This window comes from Trichosurus vulpecula, chromosome 3, assembly GCF_011100635.1.
Source record: "Trichosurus vulpecula isolate mTriVul1 chromosome 3, mTriVul1.pri, whole genome shotgun sequence".
Taxonomy (NCBI): Eukaryota; Metazoa; Chordata; class Mammalia; order Diprotodontia; family Phalangeridae; genus Trichosurus; species Trichosurus vulpecula.
The window spans coordinates 115176064-115200883 of NC_050575.1; the positions used below are offsets into that span (position 1 = coordinate 115176064).

At 40.1% G+C, this 24820-nt stretch overlaps 1 protein-coding gene across 1 annotated transcript in view; it reads right to left on the reverse strand.

Annotated features, from left to right (window-relative positions):
• Positions 1-3066: 3066 nt before the first annotated feature.
• The window catches only part of NSFL1C (NSFL1 cofactor), a 36893-nt gene continuing 15139 nt past the window's right edge, over positions 3067-24820 (reverse strand). The window contains exons 7-9 of the mRNA XM_036752797.1: positions 21286-21423; positions 6187-6351; positions 3067-3475 (exon numbers count right to left, since the gene is read on the reverse strand). Coding sequence (XP_036608692.1) covers positions 3313-3475; positions 6187-6351; positions 21286-21423 — 466 coding nt within the window. The 3' untranslated portion in view covers positions 3067-3312. The remainder of the gene's footprint in view (positions 3476-6186; positions 6352-21285; positions 21424-24820) is intronic.

Below are 24820 nucleotides of genomic sequence, written 5' to 3' on the forward strand. Positions count from 1 at the left end.
TCTTGTACTTGTTAATTAATTTTAACCCAAATACAAAATTTTACATTTACCCCTATTAAATTTCATCTTCTTTGGCCCAGTATTCTAGCTGGTTAAGCTCATTCTTTACCTATCCTCCTGGCTTTTGATACTTATAAATCTGATAAACACACAAACTCTACCTTTATCCAAATCACTGTTAAAAATATTAAATTGCTGAGGCCCAAGCACAGATCCCTGGGGACACTCCACTGGAGACCTTCTTCCAAGTTGATGAGTATTTGGGGATCTGGCTATCCAACCAGCTTCAAATGTTGTTCCGCTGTCTACTGTCTTGTTCAGATGAATAGCATGAGACTGTCAAAGGCTTTGCTAAACTCTAAGCAAATTATCATCTACAGCAACGTCCTGAACTGCCAGTTTAGTAATCCTGTCAATAATGGAAGTAGGTTCATTTGGCATAACCTATTTTTGGTGAAGTCATACTGAATCTTCTTGATCATCACTTTTTTTTTTGTAGATGTTCACCAAGCACTCATTTTATAATTCATTCTAGAATCTTGCCAGAAATCAAAAGTCAAGTTCATGGACTTATACTTTGTAGATGGTCTATTACTTTCTTTTGAAAAATCAGGATGTTTTCTCCAAACCTGAAAAGTTTCTCCTGTTCTTTACCTTTGATATCACTAACAATGGCTCAATAGTTCCACTTGCCAGTTCTTTCAGCACTTAAAAAACGTAGCTAGATGCTTTATTACCATCCCTCTAATTATTTTTGTTGTCAGCTCCCTATTTGCCGTATTTGTGTGTCCTTTCCATCACAGATAGTTCTTGGCATAGAAAAATGAAGCAAAGAGGCAGCTAGGTGGCGCAGTGAGTGCAGCACCAGCCCTGGAGTCAGAAGGACCTGAGTTCAAATCCAGCCTCAGACACCTGATACACACACTAGCTGTGTGACCTTGGGCAAGTCACTTAACCCCAATTGCCCTGCCTTCTCCACTCCAAAAAAAAAGAAAAAATTCAGTAGTTTTGCCTTCTCATTGTGATCAGGTGTCACCCCACCCATTCTTAGCAGCTGTCCTATTTTCCATCTACAGTGAATAAAATCCCTTTACAATACAGCCTGCCCTTGCTTCTTTCATCTTCTATGAATGTCTTTTTTTTAAGAATCTAAACTGGCCAAGTAACCTGGACATCCATGTTCTCTTACATACTCCTTTTTCTTCTTCCTGGGAATAGTTTGTGCCATCTTAACTTTATTCTTCAGAGCTTCCTTGCTGATGTCTTTAAAATTGCTCCCCCCAAACCAAGAACACATCAGACTTCTCTTTCCTTTCCTCTATCATGAATTTGGGGATGGAGCCTTTTGATGTTCTCATTTTCACCTCAACAACCAGTTCCTCCTTATTGGTGAGAATTTGATTCCCAACAGAATTTTCCCCTTTTGGACTTATTAGCCTTTTGAATGGTAAAAGCAAGACCTTTCGATATTCTGCATTTGATAGAGCAAGAACTCCAGCAGCTGTCCTGATAACCAAAGACCCCCGTCAATACATCGCAACTCGGTGCTAGGCTCATATTCTCTTGCTGAAGACGTGATTGGTCTATATTGTTGATGACAGAACTGTTTCATTCTTCCTTGATCTTCACTCAAATGTTCTACACCATGGTTGTTCCCTCTCGTTCTTTGATTTCTTCACACACATTAACATATATTGCTTCACTGTACTTTCATCTTTTAAATTTTGAATCAGATATGCTTTTCTAGTCATAATTGTTACGCATCTCATCCAACCAGGTCTTCGTTACATAACTATCTGGGTCAAACTTGCTGCTTTGGATTAGGATCCAACTTCTCTTGCTTGCCATTCATAACTTGGTCCATCTCTGTACAAAAACCTAAGGGCATAGGTTTTATTATGCTTTCCTTTAGTTTCATTTAAGCCTCACAACAGCCCTATTAAGTAGCATAATATTCCTATTCTTCAGATTAGAGAACTGAAGTACATAGGTATAAAATTGATAGGACTGACCTACTCAGGGCCAAGTTGCCAGTAAGTGGAACTTAGGACTCAAACCCAGGTTGCCTCTCTCTTATGTCCAGGGTTCTTTCGAATTCTGTGTCCTTCCTAATCTCTTAGGATCATTCATAGAAATCTGTGATTAACATACGTTTTAACCTTATGTTTACATTGTTATCTATATTTTGGAACCTGCTGAATATAAGAGAAATGGGTTTGATGCTTCCAATAGAAAATGAGCAGAGGGTCAGATTCTTCTGGGACTAAGACAATGGTCTGAAAGAAAAAAATGTGACCTGCTATGTTCAGGCTTTTATTGATTCCCACCTATATAACTGTAAGTGTCTTGTAACTGATATCCTTGGCTTAGGTCTCACCCACTCTAGGTCATCCTACATATTGTTGTCCAAGTGATTTTCTTTTAAGAGGAAATCTGACTAAATGTGACTCCCTTACTTAATCAACTTCTACTGCTTCCAGGATAAAATATAAACCCTGTTTAATCTTTAAAGACCTCCACAGCCTTGTCCCAACATTGGGCATTACTCCTCTTGCACTGTGATCTTGCCAAACTGGCCTTCTCTTAGATTCTCAGACATAACACTGCCTTTGCAGGCCACCCCACATGCTGGGAATGCTCTTTTCTCTTTACCTTTGCCTTCCTGATCCTTGTCCTAACTACCTCCCAAACCACCTTGTATTTAATTACTTTGCATTTATTCACTTTATACTCATGCTGTGTATATTTCTATATGTATTTGTGCTACTCTCCATCCCATTCCGGCATGTAAATTCCTTTTGAGGAGAGAGTGTTTTATGGTTCATATTTGTATCTTCAAGGCCAAGGACATAGTAGACACTTAATACATGCTTGTTGATTGGCTGATGATGGAAAACCCTGCTATAATACCCAGAACAGTGAAAGAAAGATATAACGTGTCAGAGGCAAAAATGTCCATGCAGCACAATGGAGACTCACCTTTCCTCTGAAATGGAACTTTGTAATCTTGAAGCAGTGGGAAAAGCTTTTCCCACAACAGGCTGGTGATATTCTTTCAAATTTTTTTGTTTGTTTTTATTAAATTTTTTTTAAAGTTCACTGATCATCACAAAAACCCAGTAAATGCAACTAAAGATAAAACAAAATGTCCAACTGAGATCTAAGAACCCAGAGCTAAGGGGAGACGTGACACTGCGCTGCACGGTGCGCACATAGGGTAGAGTGACACATACGTGCAGCAGACAGCTGTGGACAGAAACAAGAGGAAAAGAGAGAGTGGGTGTGTGTGGGGAGGGGGGGAGAGGGCAGGTGTTATATTAACCGCTGGACAATGACAGCGTTGAGCAGGTTGGCCTCCTTCAAGGTCTGGCTCTCATCAGCCAGCTCTTTGTTGGGAAAGGTGGTCATAAGAACAAAGCTCATGGCTGCCATCGCTGGCCGGGCGTCGACAATGAAAAGTCGGATATCGCTGATCCTGGTACAAGGAAGGAAAAGAAGAATGTCACCTGGGTAAACTTTCCAAAGCTGCAAGGGAGGTAGTAAAAGAATGGAGAGACCTTTTGACCCCATCTCCCAGGGTCCTCCCACCAATGTTACTGCCTGAAAATGGGGAGGGCACATGGGGCTATCACCTATGAATACTATCATAAACAGAAACTTCTGAATTAAAAAAACCAAAACTACAGAATATTAGAGCCAGAGGGGTCCTTGAGCTTTTCTAGCCATGGGATCATAGTTCTAGACCAGGAGAGGACCTTGGGAGAGGGAATAGAGACTAAACACGATATGCTCAATGTCACATTAGGAGTTATTAGCAGAAATGAAGCCATGATCCAGACCAGTGCTCTATAATGCCTCACACTACCTGCCTAACCAAAGTGCTCAAAGGAGACCTTGGTAGTCATAAATCCTCCCCTCTTTTCCTCTCCTCCAGTAGAAATGTTTCAAAATATTTTGATCTTACAAAAGAACGTGGTAAATAGGCATCAGGCCATCTCCTTCACAATCCCGTGAAGTAGGTGATACAAATATCATATCAGAGGGCTAAAGTGACCTGAGCCAGGTCACATGGATACGACTTAAAATCCAATATACTCCTTTCTCCTTCATGTGATTGGCCCAGATACATAAAGTTAAGATAAGCTATTAGCAGGGAGGTATCTGGAGGGGTTAACTAGCAACTTCAGGTTCAGTGGGAACAGTGGTAAGATCTTGTGGGAGTAGAGAGCCCTGCAGTGTGAAGTAATTTCTGTTCCTTTGACCTGAAGGTGATGGTTCAAGATCAAAGGGAGACTGAAAACTTTCTCAAAGGAAACGACAAAGTTTGCATTCAATATTGCTGAATGGTGGGAACAAAATGGCTCTAGTCTTAAGTTTCCTCTTTGGAAAAAGGAGGATCCTGTGGGACTGGCTGACTTTAAGCTTTCTATATCTCCAGCTCAAATGTCCTTGTGGTGCTATGATCACAGACAAAAAACACATGAGTTGGTACTGGGTGGTGTGTTAAGGTTAACACCTTGTTGATATGCAACACTTCCAAAGGCAGAATCTAGTCATTATCCTGGCTTTCCTCGGTGTCTTCAGAGCCAAAAATCAGTGCTATATCTAGGGAGATATCTAGCCAAGAAAGTGTTCAGAGGGGAAAGTATTACAAAAACTAGTAACTATTTCTGGATAAGCTGAGGCAAGAATTCTACAGATACTGTGAAGATAAAGAAATGTGAGTTGTGGAACCTCAGAGAAGGGAAAATGACAGTAATAACAACGACTTAGTATTTCTATAATGCTTTATAGTTATAAAGTGCTTCCCATGAATTTTCTCATTTGAGTTTTGAAACAATCCTGTTGAAGGCAGCAGAGGCTTTAAAACGAATTTTTAGAAGATGAAATTGAGGCTCAAAGACAGGAAAAATGACTTGCCTGATATAACAGTGTCAAAACTAGTATTAGAATCCAGGTGTCGTAGCTCTCATTTTAGTGTTCTCATATATGAAAGGGAGATAGCAGGATTATAGCTAAGATATCGAGTGCTTTCCCTCTCAGATGATCTTTGATAGTCGGTATGTAACTTGTTTGTATGTAGCTCTCTGCATAAGTGTTATCTTCCCTCCTTAAAACTTGAGCTTCTTGAGGGCAGGGACTGCTTTTGCCTTTCCTTGAATCTCTAGCCCTTAGCAGAGCAGGTACTTAACAAATGTTTGCTGACTCAACATTCTACTGCTACTAGTAGTTATATGCTTGACACATTCAGGTCTTTAAAGCTCAAGAAAACAAAAACCTTCCAGCAAAAATTTTTTGGTCTGCAGAATCAATGTTTACATATCTGCACATAAAGCATAGATTGAAGAGACAGAGATTCAATAGTTCTACCTCATGAAGAAAGGGCAACATTGATAGGTACCTTTTCCCAGTGTTGAAATATTTCCTGGATCTGAGGAAATAAGAGGCCAAATGAAGTTATCTAACTCATCCCCTTGTCTTGAGGCTGGAATGACCAGACGGACTGGCATCCCCTTCTATACAAACTCTAGCAATGAACTGGGATGCCTGTCTGAGTCTATTAGCAGTGGTACAAAAGTATTTATGGCAGCTCTTTTTGTGATGGCAAGCAATTGGAAACTGACAGGATGAATTAGGGAATGGCTGAATAAATTATAGTATATGATTGTAGTGGAATACTATTGTGCTGTAAGAAATGATGAAGGAGATGGTTTCAGAAAAACCTGGAAGACTTGTGTAAGTTGAAGCAGAGTGAAGTGAGTAGAACCACGAGAATATTCTACATAGTAACAGCAATATTGAAATGATGATCAACTGTGAGACTTAGCTTCTCTGAGCAATAAAAATGGCACATTACAATTTCAAAGGACTCATGATTAAAAATGTTCTCCACCTCCACAAAAAGAACTGATGAACTCGGAGTGCAGTGAAGTGTATTTTTTTTTCTTTATTTTTCTTGCTCTTTTCCCCTCTCGACAAGGCTAATATGGAAATAAATTTTATATGATTTCATATATATAACGAGTATTGTATTTCTTATCTTCTCAATTGGTGGGACAAGGGCTAGAGGGAGGGAGAAAATTTGTAACAGAAAATAAAATTAAAAGACAAAAGAAAAAGAAAAAAAAAGGATGTGGTCTCCACCTCTCAAAGGCAATTTCTGGGTAAGGAAGACTATTACTTTACCTGTGACGGTGGTTAAACTTCTGTACCAGTCTCCCGCCATCAGCGAGGCGGATTTGGATGTTGGTCGTGGGCTCTGACTCATCAATTGCGATGGAGGAACTGGCTTTGGCTTCATTTTCTGCCTGCTGGGCTGGAGAGCTTGTGTTCAACAGCTGGGGGGTAGTGCTGATGAAGGAGAAAGGGTGTCAGGACTATGAACGAAACATTCACATTATGGAATAATAATGCACTTTTAATTCTTATCAAAGCTGGGTACCAGCTCTACAGATGTTTTCTTTCCTGTAGTTTTCAGTGTTTTCACAATGAACCAGATAACAGGGGTATCCCTTAAATAGTCTAAGTAACTAATATCCTATGCTGTAGGTCAAGATAGCACTTCATCCCTGAATTCTTGTTTGTCATTTAATTTCTTTTTAAATTTCTAATTTTATTTCTTTTGGGTCCTGAACTCACGCTAATTTGCTTGGCAACTTAGCTTCTGCGCTTAGCCTGAATAATTGTTATGATCACTAATGCCCATAATTACAAATATAAGTTGCATGGCTATAAGTAATAGAACACTACAGTCTTTGAGGAATTAAAAGGCAGTGAAGAGGTGATGGTGGGTATGAACAGGCTTCAACAAATTAGGAACTTTGAAGAAGTGGAGTAAAAAAAATATCCTCAGGGGAATGTATTGGATGGAATCTCTGTGACCCACTTAAGGTACAGTCATGAGTCACAGGATAGGCATGTATGGATGGACTGTGACTTGCACTGCTGTAGGGAATCAATGAAATCACAGACCATTTTGAGTACTAATAACAAAACAGCACATTTTGGTTATAAAATACTTTATATACATACACCTCATCTGATCCTCAAAACAACACAATGGTATGTAGAAAATCTCTTATTTTCCCCATTTTATAGACAGAGAAAATGAGAACAGGAAGGTTAAATGACTTGTTCCAGGTTAGCTAGTAAGTGGAAGAATGGGGACTCAAACCCAAGTCTGCCCAGGATACTAAGATATTAAGGTTTTGAATCAAATGACAAATATTTCTTAAATTTCTAGTGTGTCAAAGTTACTAGAAGGATAGAAAAAATAGGCAAACATAACTGCTGCCTCTAAGGAACTTAAGAGTCTAGCTGGGAAGACAAAGTATAAACACAAGTATAGAGCTGAACATATAAGCAGACAAGACTGGTAAAACAATACTTGGTTGGAACAGATGGTAGGGTAGCTGGAAAACTAGGGAGTAGTACAAGATAAAGTTAAAGAGGTCGGCGGTAGTAAAAAGAGCACTGGATGTAAGTCAGAAGACTATGGTCTGAATTCCTGCTCTACTGCTCAGTAGCTGTGTGACCTTGTGCATGTCACTAACCTCCTCTGTGCCTCAGTTTCTACATCTGTTCTAAGCCATGGATAATAATGTACAGTGGCAAAGAACTGGAAACTAAGGGGTGCTCTTCAACTGGAGGATGACTGAACAAATTATGGTATACTGATATAATGGAATACTACTGTGTCCTGAGCAATGAGGAATGGGACAATTTCAGAGAAATATGGGAAGAAGTTTTATGAACTGACACATAGAGAAGTGAGTAGAACCAGGAGAACAATTAAATAACCACAATAACATTGTAAAAATAAGCAACTTTGAAAGACTTAACTAATCAAGGCAATTACCAACTACAATACCAGAGTACTGATAATGAATGAAGCATGCTATCCATGTCCTGACAGAGGTAATGGGATTCAAGGCAGAGAATGAAACACGTTATTTTTTGACACTCTGGAAAGTGTTTTATTTTTCTTTTCAATGGGAAGGGGGAGGAAAAATAAATTTCTATTAATTGAAAAAACTAATTTAATTTAAAAAAGTTAAAAATATGTACTTACTTGTGAGTTGTGAAAGCACTTTGCTCGAATTGAGCTCATTATCATTTTTCCTAAATTTGCTCCTCCTTTATTTATTAATTTTGTCTGCTCCTACACAATTTACCTAATCTCTCACGTTTACAACCTTTAAGATATCTTAGACTTTTCCTTCCTTACTTCTCATATAAAGTTACTAAATTCTATTGATTCAATTCTATAACATCTCTTGCATTTCTTCACTGTTCTCTATTTCCCCTGCCACCAACCTAATAAGGCCTTCATTACCATTTGCTCAAGACTATATAGGAGTCTCTTTAGAGATCTTCCCACATCAACTCTGCTCCTACCCAGGCCTAACTTCAATTTATAAATCATACAACTATTAGAATATATCATTCTCATCCTTAGACTTGTACATCTCACTTATTTGCTTAAAAACCTTTGTCTTGAATTCAAAACCTTCCACAATGTATCAATACTCTAAGTCTTTCCAGCCTTACCTCACATTATCTACCTCCCTACACTCTACCAATGAAACTGGGCTCTTTTCCTTCATCCCCTCACCAAACATGGCCTATGTTCTTATGACTTCTTGCTTTTGCTCATGCTGTTCCCTATCTCTGCAATGCTTATCTCTTCTCAACTACTGTATATACACACACCCATCCTTTAAAATCCAGTTCTGCTTAGTTTTCTAAGACAGCTCACATTAGGGGCTGGCAGCTGGCTGTCAACCGCCAACGAAAGGCAGCTGACCATTTCAGCATCTTAGTAAAGGTAAAAAGAATAAAAGAAAAAGAAAAAAATGGGAAGCCAGAATATTCCTGACAGTGCCAAATAACCACAATATGTATACAAAATGCAGGCTGATCTCCTTACAGAAGAGAAAGTAAATGGTTAAAGAAATGTCTTACTTCTCTGGAAAATGAAATATTCCTTGAAGGAAGAGAATAAATGTTTCAAAAAGAAAAAGATCTGTAGAGGCAGAATGAAATCATAGGTTGTTTCAGGAGGATGAAGGGCTAGAATAATGCAACAGGGAAAAAAAGAGCAGAACAATCACTGAACACTTGGAACTACGTAACAGGTATGAGAATCCTCCCTTAGTGTGGGGAGTTGAGCCATACCAGGCATTCTGAGCTCCAAGGAATGATGATGTGCATATAAAATGTGGTACCACCAGGAAAGGATATACTATAATGGCTAGAGGAAGAAGAGACAACTAGTGGTGACTTGGTGCTGCTCTGAACCCAATGGGTTCAATTACCATCCCAAAGCTGATGATTCTCATTATCCACTTGGCCAACCCAGCTCTCACTTGAATCCAAATCTTGCATCTCTAATTGCCTACCAGACATTTTGAATTAAAAGTCCTGGGTAAGAGACCTATGATGTATTTTCCTCATGGCAATAAAGAGAAGACAGGGATTTCAGAAAAGAAAGGAAGACTTGGGAATGAATAGCTGCTTAAGAAGGTGATATATGAGAATGGGAGTGGAATTTCTTGAACATGATTTAAACTTAAAAATGAGGGACTCTTGGTCAGGGATGGAATAGATCTAATGAGGGCTAAAAAAAAAAAAAAGTTTCCAGATTCTTAAGAACTGGAGAGAGAAAACTATTCTTATCTGGAAAGCCATATGTCACAGAGAAGGTATAATACAGAAAAATAGTAGGAAGGCCCAGTAATAAAAGAACATAGGAGAGAATATTCAAGAAAAGCCAATAAAAAAACCTGTTGCTTCAGACATCTATATGCAAATGCACAAAAAATGGGTAATAAAAAGGTTGACTACAGAGATCTCAAAGTAAGGAAGCAATTTCAATCTCATAGGTATCATCATTGAAACTTAGTAAGATGGGACTCAAGACAATAGCAATGGAAGGTTATATTTTATTAAAAAGGAAGAGATTAAAAGGACACAAGAGCAGTGGAGTAACATCAAGCATTAAAAAGAAATACGAGGAAACATAGAAACTAGAGGGCTTAGGAAGCATGGTGTACAGAATTTGGCTGAGGATTAAAAGGCGGAAAAAGAAATGATGCTGTGGGAGTCCACTACAGATGAACTGTACAGAATGAAGAAACAAAGTATTTTTTATTCAGGAAACACATAACAAACCTAGCATGAAGGCATAAGATGGTTAACAGTGATGGAGACCTTCCATTACACAAACATCTGTTTGGAATGTTCTGCACTAAAAGCAGAACAACTGATAAAATCTTGACTTGGTTTAATGAAAATTTCATTCTTCAGAAAATAAAATCAACAAAGTTTTTCTGATCTCCAAAGTGGAACTGGTTCTGGAGGTGGAAATGATGCAAACACTTGGAGAAAGTTGCTCTTCCATTTTAAGAATTCATGACAGAGAAGTAGAAGAAAGCTGGGTATAGTTTCACATACATCCTAGATTTTAGGAGAGCAGATTTTAAAGGGTTTGGAGATGGGATAGCTGGAATCCCATGATCTAAAATTTTATAGCCCAAGTCAAACGGTAAGCTCTCAAGAACTAAATTCTTAAGACACAGACGAAAACTATGGCAATGAGGAAGAAAAAGGGGAATGGTCAAAAGAGACAGAAGAGTACACAAGGAACTCACTGACCAACTGATATTTTAAAGAGACATATACAGAAGATGGGAATGAGCAGGTAATAGGATGAACATAGAAGATTAGCAGTCTTTCAAGACTCCTGTAAGGATCATGCATGTTAAAACTCAGAATGAATTGAAGCTTATAGATTCTAAGAACAGAGAAAGGCCTGTTTGAGAGGAAGGGGATACTCTTGACACTTTAAGAAATAAAGAAGAGAACAGTTTCAGAGAAACCTGGGAAAACTTGTATGAACTGATACATATGGAAGTGGGCAGAACCAGGAGAACAATAACATTAACACCGTAAAGACAAACAACTCTGAATGGCTTAGGAACTGATCAATGGAATGACCAACTATGACACCAGAGAACTGATAATAAATTACCCATGCTTCAAAGGAATAACAGAGATGATACAAGCCCATTGTTTGGTCTAATCCAATTTCCAATCCAATAATGGATGGGAAATAATAATGGATAGAACTATTCCAGGTCTCCAGTGGAGATGTTCTAGGTATTGTACTGTTTAACATGAATGAATAACATATTTGTTAAACACTATGTGTAAAACACTGAAGACACACAGAGAAAAGATAAGCCGCTGCTCTCAAGCAGCTCGGATTCTAACTGAATCCTAATGGAGGAGACAACACCCATGGAAGGTTTCAGCAGCAAATCAGATGGAAAGATCCTATGGTCCTCAGGGTACAGCGGCAAAGCAGATGATAATGCTTCTTCTTTAATATCATTTGTATCGATAAAATCATACCAGATTCTGGTTTTGAACTATTTGACAGTGCTAGGGACTTTGGTGCTAACAACTCCTTTTCTGTGTCTTTAATAGACACAGGTGATACAATAGATACAGGCTGTAGCACCTGTAAAAGCAGCTGCCATGTTCCATCTCCACAGGGGCTGCAGTTATCATGTTTATGTTAACATGTTTATCAATGACCTGAATTGAGTCCTAGGTGGCACTCTTATTAAATTAACAGATGACTGACACAAAACTGAGAGACACAGCCCATACAATGGACGATAGCATCTAAAAAAGATCTCAGTACAGGTTATTTAATAAGGATAAATTTAAAGCTACATAGCGAGGTTCAAAGTACCAATTTTATAAGCACAAGATGGAGATAACTTCCCCTAACTAGCCATCTTGGCTAGAAAGCAGTTCCTATGAAAACCATCTTGTCTTTCAAGTTTAACATGAATTGACAGTGTAACTGGGCAGCCAATATTGCTCAGTTGTTTCAGTTGTGTCCCACTCTTTGTGACCCCTTTTGGGGGTTTTCTTGGCAAAGATACCAGAGTGGTTTGCCATTTCCTTCTTAAGCTCATTTGACAGCTGAGGAAACTGAAGCAAACAAGGTTAAGTGACTTGCCCAGGGTCGCACACACAGTGTCTGAGGCTAAATTTGAATTCAATCTTCATGACTCCAGTCCAGGTGCTCTATTGACTGTGCCACCTAGCTGTCCCTCAACAATGCCACCCAACACCAACTTGAACGTATCCAGAGGAGGATTCAGAATTCTCATATAACTGGATACTATGGCATACAAAAGAAGAGAAAATTTAGGGAGGAACATAATAGTTGTCTTCAAGTATTTGAAAGGCTGTCTTGTGGGAAAGAGTCTGGATTTTTCTGGTTGGCTCCAGAGGCAGAACTAGGAGATATGGGTAGCAGTTTCTCAGAGGTGGCTTCCTAACAATTAGAACTGTGGAATGTGCTGCCTCAGGAAGTAGTTAAGTTTCCCCTTACTGGAGATCCTCAAACAAAGGCTGAATGACCACTTGACAGGGATTTTTGAGAGAGGGTTCCTAGTCATGAGCCAGTTGAGCTAAATAGCCTCTGGAATCCTCTCCAATGCTTAGTTGTGATTCTGCTTCTGTGAAACTTTCCCTGATTCCTTTTGTTTAAATTGGCTTTAACCTTAAGACCTCACAAAACACTTTGCTTTGGTTGGGTTTATATAGGGGAACAATGGAAATAGAGAGGTAAGGTTTATCTTTGTTCCAATGTTCTTATAATACTATCTATTAGTTACCTGTATTGGTGCTTTACCCTACTGCTCCTATTTACTACTAGCATCTATAAAGTGCTTTAAAGATTTCACAGTGCAAAATATGAAACAGTATCATAACCCTGTGAAGTAGGTGCTAAAAGATATTGTTATCCACATTTAACAAATGAGGAAACTGAGGCTCAGGGATGCTAAGCAGCTTGCCCATCCAATCAGAGGTAGGATACAAACCTATGTTTTCTTGACTTCAAGTCTGCTGATGTCATCTAAAAAAGCTGCCAATATTCTAACTTCCTTCTAGGCTGCACTGAACAGTGGGTCCACTGCACCTACCTAGCCACTCTCCCCTGCCCCCACACACATATTCAATATCCTAACTTCTTCATATATACTTCAATGATCACTACAACAACAGGTGTGTCCACAAACTCAAATTTCTCACAGAATAGCTGGCGTGTCCATGTGATGGGATCCTAGCCACTGTCTCTAGCTAGTCACTGCCCCCAGACCCACTCCTCATGCTTCCCGCAGGAACAGCAGATGTGTCCACGCACTCAACCACAACCACACCCATCTAGCCTTAGACAGGACCACAATACCCAGCCCATCAGAAAGCAGCACCACCAGGATGCCCAAGCAGGATGTGGACCCCAAAATGATAGAAGGGACTTTCCCTAAGCAGGCACCTGCGCAGTAATAAACGTAGCCCTCCAAATGGGTTTTTCCGTGTGCACTGCGGGCAATCGTAAGCCCACTTCCACTGTGGCTGGGACCCCTCCCCTATTACCTAATCCCTTAACTCCTCCTGCCTTTTTAATATTCATCATATTTCTATATTCTATGTAAATTTTGATTGTGTAATCAGCATCTGTACCCTATAAAAATCCACCTTGCTTTCTCTGAAGTTGCCGGTTTCTCTTGGAACTTAGTCTGCTTCACGAGAGGTGTCAATCTCAATAAATGCCTGTACTTGGATTAGAGATGGTCTGACAGAATTCTTTGTGACAATTCCACCACAGCACACCATGAAACTCAGTTTTTGGCATCCCTGGGTGGGCAGAGTTTAAACTTCAACACCGCCACTCAATCCATTATGCCACACCATCATGTCTTAGAGGTTATGGACCTTCTCTTATCTAATCTCCCAACACCCATCACAGTACTCTGTACCTATTTACTGTCTGTTGTAGCGTAAACCTCAACAATTATCAACAAATATAAGTCTGACCATTGGAGGTGGTTGAAGAAAGCTTTGAGTCTTTTTGGCAATGGGAACCCCGGAAGGTTCTTGAACAAGGGAGTAACCTAAACAGGATGCTAGCTCTGGAAACATCCACAGGATAGAATGGTAGGCAGGAGATCCATTAGGAGGTTACTTCAATGACTCAAGTCCAACACAGAGTCCTTTTATCTTGAACCCCAGTCATCTTAATGTAGTTGACCTAAAATTCAATAATCTTGCCACTATGTCACAATTCCTTCTCAGCTATTAAGGCATATCTAGGACCACAGGTGAAAAACTTTAGAAAGTTTCTTCAATGGAGGGTCTAAAACTTCAGTGTGGCTAACTTCTTCTTAGGGTAGACTTGGAGCCTGCAATCTCATACTGAGATTTTATTTTTACCAGAAGTCCACATGGAGTTCTCTCTTCTGATCAGGAATAAACCTTCTGGGCAAGTTCTCATTAATTCCAGGAGAATAAAAGCTACGATAGCATCTAGAGAAATACCATCCACAGATAGAATGAGATAGCATAGAAACCAAAGGAGGCATATTTCATCATGCTTCTTTGAGAGAAAGACAAAAGACAATTGTTGTGAAGCCATCAGAACTACGAAAGACAAAGGAGCCTTTGACTGGGAAACACAACAGAGAGGAGAAAAATCATTTGGACTTTCCAAAACGCATGCCTGGTGTCCGCAGGTACATGTACTGTCTCTAGGACAGCTATGCTTTTCAAAGGGCAATGTAGTGTGTGAGGATGGTCAATGAAGTATAGCACCAGTCAACTCTGTTCCCAGAGTGGAAGAATGGAAAGGACACCAGACTGGGAGTTAGGAGATTACCTGGGGTCAAGTTCTGGTTCAGATTCTTATTAGCTGTATGGCTATGGACAAGGCACTTCCTCTCTTTCATCCTAAGTTTCTGCATTTGCAGAATGATGGTAGTGGTATTTGCATTTCTTATCTTACAGAACTGTGAAGAAAGTACTGTACCACCAAAAGGATAGCTCCATGTTTCATACTTCTAAACTGAAAGCCTTCACCCTCAACCATGTTTTTGCCAATATGTTATAAACAAGCAATCCACAACCCTAGAATCTTGGAATTAGAAAGGCCCTCTGAAGTCTTTACTGGAACAAGAATCTTCTCTGCTCTACAGTATCCCTGATGAGCGGTCATCCAGCAGGTTAATGAATTTCCCTCATAAGTTTTAACAGCCAGCTTATTGTTTAATGCTCCAATTATACTGTGGTTCCTGGAACACAGGTACAATTCTCTATATTAAGAAGGGTTACATATTTTTCATTCTATGTGTACTCAACCTTAAAATCAGAGCTGGAAAGGACCTTGGAAAATAAAATGTTAAAAGCTAAAACAGCTTTTTAAAAAAAAAAATCAATTTTTATAGGGGAGGAAACTGAAAGCCAGAGATGATCAGTGACTACTTTTATCATGTCACTTTCTGCTCAAGAATCTTATCCTGGGGCATCCAATATAAAGGTGCTAACTGGAAGACAAGACTCTTAATATTCTGGGCCCACCTTACCCAACATATCTCCCCACTCTCCCCCAACACACTCTTGGCTCAATCAGACTTTTTTTGTACCTTCTCTTCACTGGGGAACAAAACTCCTTCTGCCTAGATTTGGTTTCTCTTCCATTTACTGAAGTCCCTCCTCCACAATAAAGTTAAGAACAAGGGATTTTAATTGCTTTGCAAACTCAGTAAGAATAAAAGTATGATAAGAAAGACAAAACACAAATTGAATTTTAGACTACATTAACAGAAGTCTAATATGTAGAATAGGGCAACCAGATGGTGCAGTGGATACAGTTATTGGCCTGGTGTCAGGAAGACTCATCTTCACAAATGCAAATCCAGCCTCAGACACTTACTAGTTGGGTGACCCTTTGGCATGTCACTTAACCCTGTTTGCCTCAGTTTCCCTATCTGTAAAATGAGCTGGAAAAGGAAGTGGCAAACTACTCCAGTATTTTTGCCAAGAAAACTCCAAATAGTGCCACAAAGAGTCAGACATGACTGAACAACAACAGAAGTGTATATAATGAGGGGGGTGATGATCCTATGGTTCTGCATTGGTCAGATATCAATCTGAAGAGCTGTTATTGCTGGGCATCAAATTTTAGGTGGGAATCTGACAGGTTGCACTTTGTCACATCACATCACTGATGATACTAAGAATGTCTTAGTTCTGACACTTATCAGCTATATGACCACAACCAAGTTTTTAACTTCTCTGAGGAGCATAACATTTGCACTGGTTACTGCACAGGGTTATTACGAGGAAAGTCATTTTCAAATCTTAAAGTACTATATAAATCTAAGTTTAGCCTGGAGAAGAGAAGACTCGGGGTGGGGGGTGGCGGTGCTGGTGGTGATGATGTGTCTTTAAATACGCAAAGGGCTATTAAGAGGGAATGATACACAATTCTATAGTGCTTTAAGGTTTACAAAGTGTTTTTTTCACAACCCTGTGGGATATGAAGTGTATTATCCCCATTTACAGATATGATAACTAAGAAGTAGCATGTCCAAAATTACAAAACTAGGATGCAATTTAATCCATACACAGGAAGCTAGGGATTCTAAAAGGCAGAGATGAGGAGGGAGTGTATTCCAGCAATGGGGAATACTTGGTAAAAAGGCAAAGGCAGGCAATGGGAATTCTGAATTCTAGAAACACTAAATAAGCCAATTTGGTTAGAATGTAGAGTGTAGATGGAGTGAGCAGTGTGAGAGCACAGGCATTTGGTAAGTGCTCTTTCCATCATACCACATCCCCTCTAAGAAGCATTAGACCTTTTCGGTATGTTCCACAGGGAAAATGGACGGAAATTATGGGCAGGCAGATTCTGGCTCACTAGGCCAATGCTCAGTGACTGGACCTGTGACTTCAGTTGTATAAGGAGCTCCTTCACACCCTCTGTCATTGAAGGCTGGAACCTCTTCTGTCTGGAGAAATGCATAAGGCACTTGAGAGGTTTAGTGACATGCCCAGGGTCACATATCTAGTATGTGTTTTTTGAGGTAGGATATGAATCCAGAACTCCTGACTCCAAGGCCAGCTCTCAATCTACCACAACAACTGATTCTGTAAGAAAAACTTCCTAGTAGTCAGAGCTATCAAACAGCAGAATGGCTTGAAGAGGTTTTAAATAAGGGCTAGATGACCACTTGTTAAGGATGCTTTAAAGAGGACTGTGGCAGGTGGGGCTTTGGACCTGATGAATTTTAATGGCCTTTTCAGCACCGAGAGTCTAAGTCTATGAAAATTCTTCATTATGACCCGAGCTCACAATGATACGTGTGTTCCTTTTCTAACTCCTTTTGTGCTTATTATGTATTGTACAATGCAGCACTGTAATATCTTATCTTACTCCCTATGTTCCATATGTATATCTTGCCCCTCAACTAGATTATAAGGTCCTCTTCTTGAATTTTTTGGTAGACTATGACTGTAAATTGTCTGAAGGGTCATCATTTCTAAACTAACCCTACGTATAACATCTGGTTCTGCAAATGGCCGTAGGATATACTATGTTTGACTTTAACCACTCACCAATAGGCTAATGACTGAGCATTAGTAGGGAAAACAAAGTGGAGTAGGGGTAGGGAAGAGCCTGGCCTGTCTACTAAAACTTCTCTCTTTCTAGCTCCTGTCCTTTCCTGAGAAAGATGACAAAACACTAACTGTTGTAGGCCTTTCCACAAACTGGACAGCACCCACGGGACCCAGAATACTAATTCCAACCAATAAGCACAAGACAAAGAACTTGAGGGAGCAAAGGTAGATGGGGTTGGAAACAGTCATGAGGTCATCTATCACACTCCTTCCTTTGTAGAGGAGAGAAATGAGGCCCAGAGAAAGCAAGTGATTTGCCTGAGATGATAAAATGAAACTGTGATGGTGTGGTTTGAGGACCAGAGGTCAAGTTTTCTGATGCAGTCTGGTGCTTTGAAGTTCTTTACTTCTTATTATGATGTTGACTGTGGACCCTGCTTCACTGCATGGCTGAAGAGACGATAGTTCTAACCCATTACTTCTAAAGTGCAGGTCTGACCATGCTATCTCCCCATTCAATAATCTCCAGTGGCTCCTTACCACATCCAGAATCAAATAGAAAATCCTTTGGCTTTTAAACTCCTTCACATGCTGGAGCCTTCTTAACTTTCCATTCTTCTTCCACTTTACTCCCTTCCCCAGACCGTGGCTTTTTGGCTGCTGTCACCTCCCAACTCCAGGCGTCTTCAATGGCTGTCCCCCACGCCTAGAATGCTCTCCCTCATCTCTGCCTCCTGGTTTCCTTCAAGTCTCAGCTAAAATCTCACCTTCTGAAAGAAGCCTCTCTCTCCGCCAATGCCTGCACTCTGTGATCATCTCCAATTTATCCTGTATATATGTTATTTGCAAGTGGTTGTTTATATACTTTTTTTTGATGTTGTCTCCTCCAGTAGACAATAAGCTCCCTGAAGGCAGGCACTGTGTTTGTCTTTACATCTCCAGTGCTCGGCACATTATCACTTAGAAGCTTATCACTACCATAATTCTATCAATTTAACACCACAGGCTAGAAAGGGAGGTCAGGAAAGACAATATATTTGGGGTTTCAAGTGTCAGTAATGTAATAAATGCCTGACTAGACTTTCCACTGCATACTAGTTAATAAAAAGGCAGAATGGTACAATGGAAGGAATACTGGATTTAAAGTCAGAGGACCTTGTTTGCATACCAGCTGTGACTGTAGGCAAGTTAAACCTCTGTAGACCTCAGTTTCCTAGTTTGTAAAATGAGAAGGCTGGTGTCAATAAAAGCCAAGGTCCAGCTCTAAATTCATGATTTTATGATCTTACTTTATCACTTAGCAAAAAATTATTTCTAAGTAAAGAATGCTATCACAATAGACTTTCTGAAATGCTGGTTTCAGTGAACTGGAATTCTTAGAGGTTTTTTAAGGGTAAAGGGTATCTAAAGGGTAAAGACACCAAGGTTCTGACCTTTGTCAACCTTTGAAAGAATAAAATCTTAAAAAAACCCTTTATGTATGTTCTTTATAACTTATACCTGTCAATGTGATTAACTTAGGCATACCATCTTTGAACAGTACTTTTTGCCTGTTTGTACTGCTGAGTGGACTGTATGACAAGCAGTCCTGTGAAACTGTGGACAATCAACTAGCATCTACTGGATACCTTTTATCTATTCAGCTAATGTTTATTGAACACTTCCTATGTGCCATGAACTGAAGTGATACAAAATGAGTATAAGGTATAGCCACTACGCTTAAGGACCTTTAAGTCTACTTGGGGAGACAATTCAGATTACGTTCTGAATTATGTAGTGGACTATCCCAAAGGAGGTATGACTTTGGGAAAGTCCCTTCCCCTCTCTGAGCCTGCTGCCTCTTTTGTAATACTGGGATATTCAACTTAGATGACCCTTAACTTTTCTGCTAGTACTGATACTCTTAAGGTTTTTTCCAGCTCCAGTATTCTGTACACAGCAAAAAGAGCAATGGACATACATTTGAATCTCAGCTCTGTAACTTAATGGTTGTGGTGAGTCACAGAAGTCTCTGTGGGCCTCAGTTTCCTCTTCCAATTTAGGACTTGGTTGCACTACATGATTGCTATGTTTTCTTCTATCTTCAAGCCATCCACTCAAGAGTTTTTACATTCTAAGGTCTCTTCTAGTCTTAAGTCTTTTACATTTTAAGGTGCCTCCACTTTAGGCAACCTAGGATTCTGTAAGTTAAGAGAAAGGGGATATTAATGAGGGCTAGAGTCACCTGGCAGGCTGTGCACTTCACTATTCCCTCATTCACAGCAATTACCAAGTGACTGTTTCTTCCAAGCAGCTCCCACTGAGCACTGGCAGTGTACTCCTTTAAACACCATAATAATCCTCTTCATAAGCTTGCCTACACTCTTGTGTTGTTAAGGAAGAACAGCAACCAGATAATAGTAATTTTTATTATTCACCAAGGAGTTCTTTCCTACGATTCTTTTACTCATGTAGATACAAATTTTTGTCTGGGACTGAGTCACTTAGAAGTTTATCACTATCATAATTCTATCAATTTTACCACCACAGGCTAGAAAGGGAGGCCAGTAAGAGAATATATTTGTGGCTTCAAGTGTCAGTCTTATATTGCATTGCTCCCAGAAGTACATAACTTTCAAACTCTTTACTTTGCAAAACAGTGTCATGCTAGAAACTTACAGGAAAAAAGAAAGAACAGCTTTCATGGTTCAGCGCTTTTTTAGTCTCTCTTTGCAAATATCTAATGATTAAGTTTGAGAAAAATAAACCTGTAGTACAAACTACCTGAATGACTTCTTTTCCCTTGAAGGTGAAGTACATACTACTTTCCATTGTGTTTCTTGCTATTGTGTTGCATGTTCTCTAAGGTCCTAATCTAACAGTTGCAAAGAACGTTCTATGACATGTAGAAGTTATTAAAAAAAAAAAAGGTCCATTATACCCGAAGACTTTTGACTCCTTATACCCACTCACAGGCCTCATCTTTTATCAGAAATTATTCTGAACTGTAGCAGTGACTTGAGGAATCATCTTTACTTTCCCTCCCAAACTTTAAACGTGCTATATAAACATAAGTTACCATTTTAAAGAGAAGTCAACTGAAACCCAGACTTGCCCAGGGCTACAAGGCTAACAAGTAGCAAAGTCAGTACCTACTCTGGTCCCTAAGGAGTAGCTCCACATAAGAAAAGGCTTAACTCCTCAAAAGGGTGATGATGGAAGAGGCAGTGGGGTAGAGGTACTGAGATGAAAGTCACTAATGGTAACTGCTGCTCTCACCACCTATGCACCTCAGAAGGCAGTGAAGACATCAATTGGTTATGCTCTCCTCACAAGAAATGCTTTTGTTTGAATCACGAAAAAATATTGTAGGGGTGGGGTGATATACTGGAAGTTATAGGACTAAAGTCAATCAATAAGAAGTATTTATCAAGCACTTTCTGAGCCCCAGGCTTTGCAATAGAGGCTGGGATTACAAAGATAAATTAAACAGGCTTTGCCCTCAAGGAGTTTATATTCTGTCAGGGAACCTAGGTTTCAGTTCTGGCTACACCACTCACTAGGCTTGTGACCATGGACAAATCAATTAACCTCTGGGAGCTTCAATTTCCTCACCTGCATAATGAGAAGGGAGGGGGCTGGATGATATAAATTTTAAGGTCCCACCCAATTTCAGGATTTTATAATTCAATCCAAATATACTATGTGGTGAGCCCTGAACGGTCCTTGCTTACCGAAGACCCAAACTTTCATGCTTGAAGGAGAGCCTAGCTGGCACCCATGAAGACTGGTTACAGTTCCTATCTCTGCTGATACTATTCTTACCTGCCCAGTTTCTGACCCTCGCCAGTGAATGCTTTGAAGGTTCCCTTGGGCTTTACAAAGTCCTCATCTCGATGGTCCTCCATGTCCAAGTTCACCTGTCCTCCACGTGATAACTTTCGTAGCTCTGTAGGTACCTCACTGGAAAAGAAAAGCAACAGTGAAATTCAAAAGGAAATAAGTGTTAGTAGTGGCAGTGCAGATATAAGGGGAAGAAGAGATAGTTAATAATGAAAGGTATTTACAGGGTGTGGATAAATCTACAGGATAACAGCTCATCAGTCGACAAACATTAATCAGTATCTACTGTGTGCAAAACATAGTGAGTTGATGCTTGGGGAGATACAAAATTTAGGTAAGACAATTCTTACTCTCATGGATCTTACACTCAAGCAGGGGCATAAAACAAAAATGTAGATAATTATAATAGACAATACTACACAAAGAATGCATTATTGGGATGTTATGTAAGGTCCAAGAGTAATTTTTGTTCAGTTTATTCAGTGTCATTGACGTGGCCCCTATTCATTTCCCATAAGCTTCACCTCACCTCAGCCACAGAAAGATGGTCATATGCTTGAGCTTGCCATTACTCACAAATGCACCACCTCCATCCTCAAGAATGCTGAAATCCCCTTACCTGACCATAATCTATTGGCTTTTCACCTCTCCCTCTGACTTCCCCTAGAAAAGCCTATTCTTGGTCTGCACTGTGACCTCCATACTCTTGAACCCTTGGATTCTGTACCAGGCCATTTTCTCTGTACCGGTCACTTTCTCTTTTCCCTATCTTGATTCCTTGATGAACCAATTCAACTCCATACTATCCTCCTCTCTTAAGTCTTCACCCCTCCCCCCCCCATCATCCATTTACACCCAGTCAAGCCTCAGCTTTGGATCACTCCTACCATTTGCCATCTTTGCTCCTACACACCTGCTGAATGAAGGTGGAGAAAACCACATAATCATTCTGACTGGGTCCTCTACAAATTTGTTACACCATCTCAGATGGGCGCTTACTGCTTCAAGACAATTCTTCTACACCTGCCGTATCAACTTACTATCTCACTCTCCACAGCAGATCCTCCAAATATTTTCATCCCTCCTCAAACCTCTCATGGCACCCCTTCTTCCTCCCTCCACTTTCCTTGCTTCAAACCTGACCTTACATAGAAAAAAATTGAGGCCATTCACAGTGAGCTCCCTCTTCATATCCTATTATTCAGTGCCTTCTGCCACTTCTTCCTCCTTTCCCCATCTCACATGATGGAGTGGCCTTACTCCTTACTAAGGCTATCTGCTCAAGAAATCCTATTCCATCCTATCTCTTTTAACAGATTGTCCCCTCCATCATCTCCACTCTTTTCCTTATTTTCCACCTACTACCTACAAACACACCTATGTCTCCTCCAACCTGAAAAAACCCTCAATTGATCCTTCCATCTCTGTTAACTTTTATCCTTTCTCTTTCTGCTTTCTTGAAAATGCCAGCTACAACAGGTGTCTCCACTATCTCTCCTCTTACTTTCTTAACCCCTTATGATCTGCCACTGAAACTGCCTTCGACAAAGTTACCGATGACCTCTCAATTACCAAATCTAATGGCCTTTTCCCTTCAATCTTCATTCTTCTTGACCTCTCTGCAGCCTTTGATGCTATTAATCATCCTCTCCTTCTCTCTAGGTTTTCATGACACCACTCTCTCCTGGTTCTCCTCCTCCCTATCTCACCACCCCTTCGCTGTCTGTTGATCCAGATCATGCCCGCAGGTGTCCCTCAGTGTTCTTGTCCCGGGCTTTATTCTCTTTCTCTATACTTCTTCACTTGGTGATCTCATTAGATTCCAAAGATTTAATTATATCTCTATGCTCACAATTCTCAAACCTACCTTTCCTTCCTCAAGCTCTCCTGACTTCTAATCTTGCCTCTCCGACTGCCCTTCAGACATTTTGAGCTAGATGTCCAGCAGACATCTTAAACGAAAACATGTCTAAGACAGAATGTATTGTCTTTTCCCCAAACCCCCCCTCCTTTCTCGTTACGGTAGAGGGCAACACCGTCCTCCCAGTTCCTCAGGCTTGCAACCTAGGTGTCATCCTTGATTCTTCATTGTCTTTTGGCCTGTATCCAGGCTGTTGCCAAGACCTGTCTATTTCACCTTTGCAACATCTCCTGAATAGCACCTTCTCCCCTCTGATGCTGCCACCACTTCAGTGCAAGCCCTCATCACCTCAAGTTTGGACTACTGAACAGCTTCTTGGAGGGTCTACCTGCCTCAGGTCTCTCCCTATTTCAGTCCATCCTCCATTAAGCCCCTCAAGTGACTTTCCTAAAGCTAAGGACTGAGCATGTCACAGCCCCCCACAATAAACTCTAGCAGCTCCCTATTACCTCTGGAATCAAATATAAAATGCTCTGTTTGGCATTCAAAGCCCTTCATAAACTGTCCCCCTCCTAACTTTCCAGCCTGCTTACACCTTACTTTCCACCATGTACTTTTCCACACAGTGACACTGGCCTCCGGACTATTTCACAAATAAGACACTCCAAGTCTTGGCTTAGGGCATTTTTTTTTTCCTGGCTGTCCCCCATACCTGGAATGCTCTCCCTCCGCTGCAACTACTGACCTCCCTGGCTTCCTTTAAGTCCCAACTAAAATCCCATTTTTTTTTACAAGATGCCTTTCCTAGCCCCTTAATTCTAGTGCCTTCCTTCTTAATTATTTCCCATTTATTCTGTATAAAGCTTGTTTGCATGTTGTTCCCTGCTCCCCATTAGCTTGTGGGCTCCTCGAGGACAGAGACTGTCTTTTGCTTCCTTTTGTATCCTCAGCACTTAGTATATGGCATATACCAGGTGTTATATTTATTGACTGACTAAACTTACTATTTATCTATATTTAGAATCTGCCTCTCCTTCCCGGCCCCATGAGTGGTCTTAGTAGGAGAAGCAAGGTTGCTGTACCAGACCTCTAGTTAATGTTAACTAGAAGAGACCTTAGAAATTATCTACTTCAAACTTTTACCTTATACAGGGAGAAAACTGTAACAAGTGATTTATCCGTCATAAACAGTTCTACAAAGATGGTACCTCCCTAATGGTGCAACTTAAAAGACAACCCCCACCCCGAGCCAGAATCCTTCTACCCAAGCCCAACCTCCCTTCTGCTCTTTTTGTAGAAATAGACTATGGCTTGGTGGGAAAGTGGGTAGGTAGGATTTTTATCAAAATAAATAAATAAATGAATGAATAAAAATAAAATTAAAAAAAAAATTCCTTTTTGTAACTGGTTCAATCAGAATTCATTCAAACTTCCAAAGGGATTTGTCACCCACAAACCAATCTAACATACAAAATACTATGTTAGACCTTGGTCAGTTTGGTCTTGGAAGGATATAGATAAATTAGGTAGAAAGAAAGTAAGAGCTCCAGGGGTGGATTTATGAAGAAATCAAAGTGGCTAACCTTATACATCTCTGTCTAAGATTCCTGAGGAAAAACTCCAATGATTATACAAACACAAGGCTACGGGAATTGC